At 39.5% G+C, this 8,838-nt stretch overlaps 1 protein-coding gene across 4 annotated transcripts in view; it reads right to left on the bottom strand.

The window, feature by feature from the left end:
- Nucleotides 1-5,342: 5,342 nt before the first annotated feature.
- The window catches only part of LOC120314588 (RNA binding protein fox-1 homolog 1-like), a 44,869-nt gene continuing 41,373 nt past the window's right edge, over nt 5,343-8,838 (bottom strand). For all 4 annotated transcript variants that reach the window (XM_039357850.1, XM_039357848.1, XM_039357847.1 and 1 more), the window contains 2 exons: nt 8,223-8,295; nt 5,343-6,790 (listed from right to left, as the gene is read on the bottom strand). In XM_039357850.1, the coding sequence (XP_039213784.1) occupies nt 6,746-6,790; nt 8,223-8,295 (118 nt within the window). In that variant the 3' untranslated portion in view covers nt 5,343-6,745. The remainder of the gene's footprint in view (nt 6,791-8,222; nt 8,296-8,838) is intronic.

The raw sequence follows: 8,838 nt of genomic DNA, 5'->3' as shown, positions 1-8,838 counted from the left end.
GATTTCCCACAATTTGAGGCTGCACTTGATGGGGTGCCAAAAGGTGGGTGGGGGTGGGAATAGAACTTGGACACTGGTACAATTATGCATTACTTATGCCTCTCTCAGTCATGGAGATGACAAGGGGAAGAGATGAAGACAAAGCCACAGCTTCTACAAGCATAATTGCTATAGAGCAGTTCCACTGGAACATACATAGCCGTAGCTAAGTTTCTCTTAATTCCACTGAGATTTATATGGTTTGAGATTTTTGCGGAGGGGGGATCCTTAAATATGTTTTCTCCCACTACCTTTTCTTCTTATGTGAGAAACAATATTAGATTATAAGCATTCAGGCAGGAAATATCTTGTTTTGTAATCTCTGCATGTCTTCAGTTTTAAACTGTATAAGTGCTGCTATTTCTTACGCAAGCATATCAGATCCCTAACATTAAATTATAAATACTCAAATCAATAAGACAGCTTGCTAGTTCTGTCTTGTTCTGTCAAAAGCTGTAAAATGGGGCAAGAAGAAGATACCATCAAGGTACGTGGCTTAAGGATGGTAGGATCTGGCCAATGCAGGTAAAGCGGGTCCCCTGAAGGCATACATGCATGTCACTGCCCAAAAAAACCCCACACATAGATGCAAAAAAATAATAATGAGGATAAAGCATCAAACATATATCTGGATTTCCACCACCATCTTCCTCCACTGGTGAAGCTAAAAACTAGACTAGCATACAGAATGCTAACCGAAATCTACATAGATCTCATTCGATCAAAACCAGAGCCATAGGTACTTCCTACAGTTCAGAAAGTGCCCAGAGTCTCTTTGGGAAGCAAAATCTGTGGCATATAAATTTAATGAATAATATAAGAAAGAGCATTCTACACTGGGCTTTTGCTAAATAAGAGGAACAAGAAAAGCAAACATGTGATCAAGAAAAAGAGGAGATTCCTGAATATTAGAGAGGAAACAAAGAGAAAAGGCAAGAATGCAAAAGAAAAAAAAAAAGGAAATAAGGTGAAGCTGAAGAAGAAAGAAGAGTTCAGTGAGAAGCAGGCTGGATAGCATATAGCAAATCTAGAAAGAGAACGAAAAACATGTTACAAGTACATTTCCAGGGTAATTTAAATCTGGTGCAATGCAAAATGACTTCTTGCCTTCATTTTTAGTTACTGATTATTCTTATGAGCGACAGGAAGAACCTGCTCCAAGACTGGAAGCATTTAGGCAAGAAAGGAAGTATTCAAAGTTGCTTAGCTCTAAAATGGACTGGAGAATTTATAGCTCGTTTTGGTTGGATTACAACTCCCAATCCCACTCAAACCCTATCGCAAATTATGAATGCGGAGAGTTCCAGGTTTAGCAACAGGGTCCCAAGATGAACAGAAGGTAGTCTCATTCTTTCATACAGCAGTTAATATAGTTATAATTAGGTATATTTTATGTACCAAACCTAATAATTCACCCAAAAATGCATGCAGAAATGAAGCTGTAGAAGGAAAAGTCAGTGAGCAAGCAAAAAAGTACACATGCACAAGAAGAAAAGAGCAAAAGTAAAGCAAAGAAGAAGAAAGCAAAGAGCCAAACTAGAAAGAATCTGCACTGGGGCAAACAGTCAAAGAACACACAGAGAGGAGAAAGAGTGAAGCTAAACTCCAAGAAGCTGAGGATCAAACCAGAAGTAGCACAGAACCACAGCAGAATTTGTTTGGCCTGATCTTCGTTATTGTGCAAAACACATTATAAATGAAGCTTTGTTTGTCCATATGTTGTATGAACTGAGCCAATTGTAGTTAGTTAAATAAACTGTTGCTAAGCAGACTGTGGTTTAATCTGATGGGTTAACATGGGAACTTTATGAACCCTTGACTGGGGATTATAAGCAATAGATAAAATGTGAGAAGGGAAAAAAATGCTGCTGCCAATATGATTTCCTTTTTGATCTCAAAATGTGATGGAAGAAGCCAGTCACAGTCACACATATCTTTCTATCCCTTTTTTAAAAACTTTACCTGGGAAGGCTGTGAGCCAAACAGACTAGTAAAAGAAATGATCTGAGGAAGAAACTGCAAAAAATGTTGTTCCCATTCAAAAGCTGATTTGGTGAGAAATCTCTCCTTTTCAGATGGGCTTTCATTCTTCAGGGGAAGGAAAATCCCCTCCTGAGTTGGGGACAACAGACAGTTTGCAGCAAAAAAAGGGAGAGAAAGGTTAGGCCACTTCTTATAGCCAACCATCCATGTCTATCCTGTGCCTTGTCTAATTTAAACCTCAGCTGGAAAAAGAAAAGAAGCAAAAAAGTGGTGGGAATCTATGCACACAAATAGAAAGCATGAAAACAAGGAAAGAGACAAAGCTATAAGAAAATAGTAAGAGACGAAAGAGAGGAAAAAAGTATGAGAGTAAACCATTAGAGGAACAAAGCTGTGGAGGAAAGCAAAGAATGAGGTGATGTGGCCTCAGGGTGAGCAAAACTTAATGGAAAGCAAAGGCATGCAAAGGAGTTCAAACTGTAACACTGGAACAGAACCAGATTGCAAAAGGAAATAGAAATTTATTCTTTTGGACAGCTATGTCGCAACAAAAATGTATTTCTAAATGTAAGGAGTCCCTTTTTGAAATATCTACCCATTGCTCATTTATGCAAAAATAAATGTCAGAGGTTTGTGGCATTTATGTTCCAGTAATACCTTTATTTGCAATGCTGATCTGCATGTGTAGCAATGTGAGGGAAAACTCCTGAGGACAGAAAGGACTATGTGCTCCTATGCTCATTTCAGCCTACACATGGGAGAACAGGTATCAAGAATGCCCTCCAAATTCAAAATGAGCACAAGAGGAAAAAAAATTCCTATGGTTTATTTGGTTTCTCATTCCTATGGTTTATTTGGCTTATTTGGTTTGGGATTTAATTTTTACTTGAAATGCAGGCAAGTGTTCTGAAGTGGTCTCCTGCAGCTGTAGCTAGTCTGTACTAAGTTAGCCAGATACAAAAGAAGGAAGGGCTCCTGCATCTTTAATAGCTATACCAGTAAGATAAACTGCAATAGATTTTTGTTGCAGTCAGTTAACTCAAGATGCAAAAGGCCTACTGTTTGGAGCTCCGTTTCTTTAATAGGGGTGACTGTGCTGGAGAAATAATTTTTTAGAAACATAGGCAGGGGTTCTAAGAGAAAGACCAGCTTTTCAACAGCATTGAGATGAAATAAATTCTAGTAAGACAAGAAATCTTAGTTTAGCCTGCGATAGTACTAAGAAAAGGCATTTTTAAATAGGGTGAGACAAAATATTAGTTTAGGAAAAGCAGCATGTTAGGAGGGGGAAAGTAGGCTGTGGAATCAGAAACAACAGCACTTCATATCACATTTATAGCACTTCAGATCAAAGTCATGAATACACTCCATTCACTTTGGGGGATAGTGAACTGGGTCAAGTAGAAAAAACCCAACTTTGATTCTTTTAATATCTCTCTCCCTCCCTCTCTCTCTCTCTCTCTGTGTGTCTTTGTGTGTAAATACACATAATTCTCAAACTGGTTACTATTGTATTTTCCTTATTTTATTTGTTGTGAGGTACCCAGAGTGGTTGGCCAGAATATGAATCTGATTAATAATTAGGTCATTTCCTCTTATTTTTATGCTTATTAGATTTCAGGCAAAATTTCCCACTAAGTTCATACTTCACAGCTACAGAGACTAGAAATGTAATTCACCAAAAGACAACATTCAAAGTCTTGGGGTGCTCAAGGCAAACATACAGATGCAGCAAAACAAAAAACCCAGCACTACATAATGGCTTCATGAGAGACCATTCTAAAAATGGCAAAGATTCACCCTATTTTATTACTATATTGGATTTCCTGTCTTCAAAGGGCAGTAGAAAAGCCTGTGTTAGCGGCCAAATCTTTTTAAACAGGGGCAGGCAAAGCTTTTAGGAGACACTTTGAGAAACGCATTGCTTCTCACAGGTTACATGTTTATTTTGTTCTTCTATCACATTACCTAAACTGTTTGGCAGCTTTAAAAATAAAATTAACCTTTTCTCTGTTTTCATCCACATATCCCTAAATTAATGCCTATTTCCAATCTTGGCCTACCCATTTCAGGAAGCCCCCTATCATGCCATCATCCCCTCCCCACCTCCCTGATGGAAGCCAAGAGAGCATCATTCTTAATAAGGGAAAGAGCAAGGATACAGCAATAGAAAAAGAGATGGAGGAAAAGAAAGAAAGAAGAGGCAGAGTAACAGAAATTAGCCAGAATCAGAATTTTATTACAGTAATGTGGAAACAGCAGAAAGGAGGACAAGCATCTATATAGAGAAGTTTTTCCCTGAGATATTGCATTGTGAGCTTGAGAGGCACCGCAACATAAATTCAGAAATACAGTGAAGCAAAATTGCCAGAAACAGAAATAGATTCTGCTTTGGGATAACAGCCTTTAGGACAGTGGTTCTCAACCCGTGGGTCGGGACCCCATTTGGGGTCGAACGACCATTTCACGGGGGTCGCCAAACAAGGCTGACCGCCATTTTTTCCCCTTTTCTTTGGCCACGCCCCTGGCACCCGGTGATGTATAAGTGGTTGGGGGTCACCACAACATGGGGAACAGTATTATGGGGTCGCGGCATTAGAAAGGTTGAGAACCACTGCTTTAGGAGAAAATGATGATTAAATATATTTCTTTAAAGAAAGAAATGTTTCAATAACACCACGCATGTGAATATATCCATATCAACATATATGTCAGTGGATGTAAACTTCCCAATCAGTGACTTTCACGTTTCCGATATTACTAATCTGTTGATCTTTCCTGTATATCCACGAATAAAGTATTTATTTGTATTCCAGCTAAAACATTCACATTTTATTATAAAAAATAATAACTCTTCCCCATTCATTGTTCTATATTTATGAGATCAGTCCCAGTAAAATTAGAAGATTAAAATAAGAATGGTTAAGAGAGGAGTGTGAGGCACAGTTCATACCAAAATATATTAGAAATGTCTTTTTAAGTGCACAGATTGCAGTGCAAAAGTTTGTATTGTTATCATTTCCAAAAAATGTTGAAAACTTGATGCATATGTACAATATATGCATTGTCATCAAGTACAATGCATATATTGTACGTATGCATGCTTTTCCATATACTGTACTGCTGCAAAAGGGCCAGACTAATTTTAAGCAGATGTGTGCTCCAGCTAATGCATGCTGGACATACCAAAATAATGACAAAATATTTGAAGGCAAAGCCACACAGCTGGCTCAGCTCCCATTAAGCAAGCCTGTGCCCTTAATACGAATGAAGGATGCTTCTTTTTGCCAGCCCAGTCAGTTGAAAATAGAGAGAGTTTGCTCTTCAATTCAGACAAAAAAAAAAAAAAAAAAAAGATTCTGCACAGGAGAAGCATTGAAGAACTATGAAAAAAGCATTCCCAGAATTCTGGGAGTTGAAGTCCATGAGTCATAAAAGAGCCAAAGTTGCCTACTCCTGGTTTAGTAGTTGCCTCTTGGATAAGGCTGTGTTCTCTTGAGGGAAGTAAAGCTATGTGTTATTCCTGCAAACAGAACTGTTTCTTCTACATCCTGGCCACTGTGTGTGGGGGGGGGGGGGAAGAATATCTGAAATGATATTATTCATAACTGAATAAAAATAGGGAACATTTGTAAGCAAAAACTTGATTTTCATTTTTACAGAAAATAAGAGCCTTGTTTCCGCTACTGAGCTGATACCCAAAGCAGATTGGAAATACAAGAAAGCACACACACACACACAAAAAGATAGACAAGAGCTAGCATGAAGGAGAACAATATAAAAGAGCAGTCAAGGTGAAGGAAAAGTATAGGCAATGAGGGGAGAGCGCAGAGAACTATAAAAGAATCTAAGTGACATGGCAGCAGCAGGGACCATATGACCCTCCAGAGGGGCTTTTCCAGATAATTCCCAGTTGATGGCCAGAAATGACTGGAGCTGGAACCCAACGATCTCAAGAGAGTGGCTTATTTTTCACTCTTGTTCCATGTCACCTTCAGAGATCAGCTGGAAAACTACTCTGCCTTCTCGCTCAGGAACTGTGGGAAGTGTAATATGAGAGGGTTTGGACTGACTATTTTCAGCAATTTCCAATAATAGTTCCCAAGTTTCCTGGGGAAACTGTGTAAATCTATTGTTTTGGAAATCAATTATTTTACAGTGTTTGAATATTTGATGAGGTGAAACTGGTGCTTCCATCTCAGAGTTCCTTATCTGAGGCTGTAACAATTATAAGAGCCTCAATCCAGATTTAAAATGCACCAGCTCCAGTGCAGAGACTGGAAGCCAATTAAATGGTTGGAGAATTTTTGGATATTCAAGAAATAAAATGGAGTTACCAAGTCCCAAACTTGCTTCCCCACAGTCTAACTGAAATAGGATACCTATGGGTCTCAAGACCCATCACTTGGCTACGGTTGTGTATCTGCCATTTGATCTGCATTTTGATTTTGTGTGCTGCCCACCTGCTGGTCTCTACCCAACCAGAAGATACAGAAGAGGCCTGAATTGTGAATAATGCTAAAAATTCTTATGGGCTCAAGGAAAAATCCTGAACAGTCCCCAGGGTATTGTATAGCTGGGTGGGAGATAGACACATCAATGGTCTAATTCTCTCCTTCATACACAGACTCATACACACCCACACACAGAGAGACAAGGTTCTCAGCAGGGGATCCCATCATCCGGGCCACCTCCTGGTTGCTCAGCCCCAGTGCTTGGTCCTTCAGTACGGAGTGAAGCGATTGCAACCTCCTCGGTATAAACTGGCCTGTCAGAAAGAGAGAAACAAGCAGGAGAAGTGAGAATTGCCTTCCTTCTCAGGAAGGACTCTTTTCTACCTGTAACTCAGTCACAGCCAATAGCACTGGAATTTTAAGGAGAAGGAAGAGGCAAAACCAAATTGATAAAAGAGGACACAGGCCCACAACTGCCCACCCTCCCTGAACTGAATAGATCTAATGAAAGGAAACGCCCATTTTGAGGGAAAAATTAATATCCTCTCTATTTTACTTTCCTGCTGCCTGTTAATGCCCTCTTTTACTTCATCAATGTAACGCATAACTTCAGACTATTTCATCATTACTGTCACAGGAACCAAGACTAAAAAAGTTTCACTTCTGCATTTCCCTACAAGGGAGATGTGAAAGATTCCATTCTAAAAGAACTAAAAATTTTTTCCCTGTAAAGATAATTCAACAGGCAAATCAAGAACCAAAATCTGAATCCTACTACCTGAGCAATGTGGGCTAGCATTGACGAAACAGAAACATTCTCAATGAGTAAGTGAACACTGCCATCTGCTGGCCACTGTGCAGTAATACAATTGTGCCTCATTTGATACAGGGAGGTTCTTGCCACAATTAGAACCAGAATTTCTATCACTAAGCAAGGTGGTTCTCTATGAGTTTCACCTGATTTTACAACCTTTATTGTCATGATTATTAAGAGAGTCACTGCACTTGATTAGAGAATTACACAGTTGTTAGCCAAATCCAGCTTCCCCACTGAGTTTATCTGCCAGAAGCTGGCTAGGAAGGTTGCAACCCCAGGATGTTGAAATTGTTGTTATTAATACATGCCAGTTACCAAACTCCTGAATTTTGATCACATCACCAAAAGGGGTGCTGCGATGGTTATTATGTGCAACAACCAATCATAAATGACTTTTTTCAGCATCATTGTAATTTCAAATGGACTTTAAATGAATCTGTATTAAGATTTTAAAATTTCAAAAATTGCCCCAATTCCCATTCATAAAAACACACACTAAGAGTTGTGGCTTTGAAAAGCCTGCGGGAGATGGATAAAGAATCTTACATCTGTGTGTTTTATATTTCATGGAAAAAAGATCTATAAGTTTATATTTCAAAAGTTTTATTCTTCCCACATGAATCTGTAGTCTTCAGATCCATGTGGGAAGGGTTGACAAGGGTTGCATGATTATGTATTTTCCTAAACCATTTTTTCTGTTAGTTTTCCTTCTTTTTTGCCATTTAATTGATTCGGGAAGCACAGTGCAAATGTTTTTTTTCTCCAACCAAAGAGAGATGCTGTTCATTTGCTCGGTGTTTCTATCACTACAGTCTGTGTTGTACAGATGTTCTTGGCTTACAGTAGATGATTGGACAGCATGACAACTGATCCTTCCCAGCTACCTTTTCAAGATGTAGCATGCCTGGCTCATTCATGAAGTGACTCACCATGGCACCAACTCCATAGGCAGGGGTTACTGTGTGGTGGTAAGGCTCAGCAGTAGTGTAGACCCGTCCATACCTGCATCAGAGAAAACATCAGCAGTCAAGATGGGGAGGGGGGAGCAGGGGTTGGACTATTTGACCTCCAAGGTCCCTTCCATCATCATCATCATCATCATCATGGATCATCGCACAGTCAGCTAGATGTTCAGACTGGATTTGGCATTTTGTCTACTTATTGAGTCCTTACCCAGGACCTGGGATAGGCAGATGTGGATGTTTGATGGTATTACAGATATCGTCGCAGGATGGAAGCAGTTCCTAGTAAGACCGCCTTTTGCAATTGACTAATAGCAAATTTGTCAATGCCAATGGTGTTCAAGTGGTGCTCCAGTTGTTTTGGGATTGCACCCAAGGAGCCTATTACTATTGGTACTACCCTTGCTTGCTTTTGCTAGTCTTTCTTGTTGGACTTGATCTGTAGTAACAGATCATTATTTCTTTGTTTTCCATCACTGTGTATCTGCGACGGGTAAACACCTTTTCTTCCAGTAGTTCTGCAGCTGCTGGCCCTGGTTGCTCAGCCAACAGTCCTGAGTCATGTAACCCATTTTTCACCAGA

This window comes from Crotalus tigris, unplaced genomic scaffold (genome assembly GCF_016545835.1).
Source record: "Crotalus tigris isolate CLP2741 ecotype Arizona unplaced genomic scaffold, ASM1654583v1 scf7180000018954.1357295, whole genome shotgun sequence".
Classification (NCBI taxonomy): Eukaryota; Metazoa; Chordata; class Lepidosauria; order Squamata; family Viperidae; genus Crotalus; species Crotalus tigris.
The sequence above is the reverse complement of the archived record's forward strand: the minus strand, read 5'-3'. Positions and strand labels throughout refer to the sequence as shown.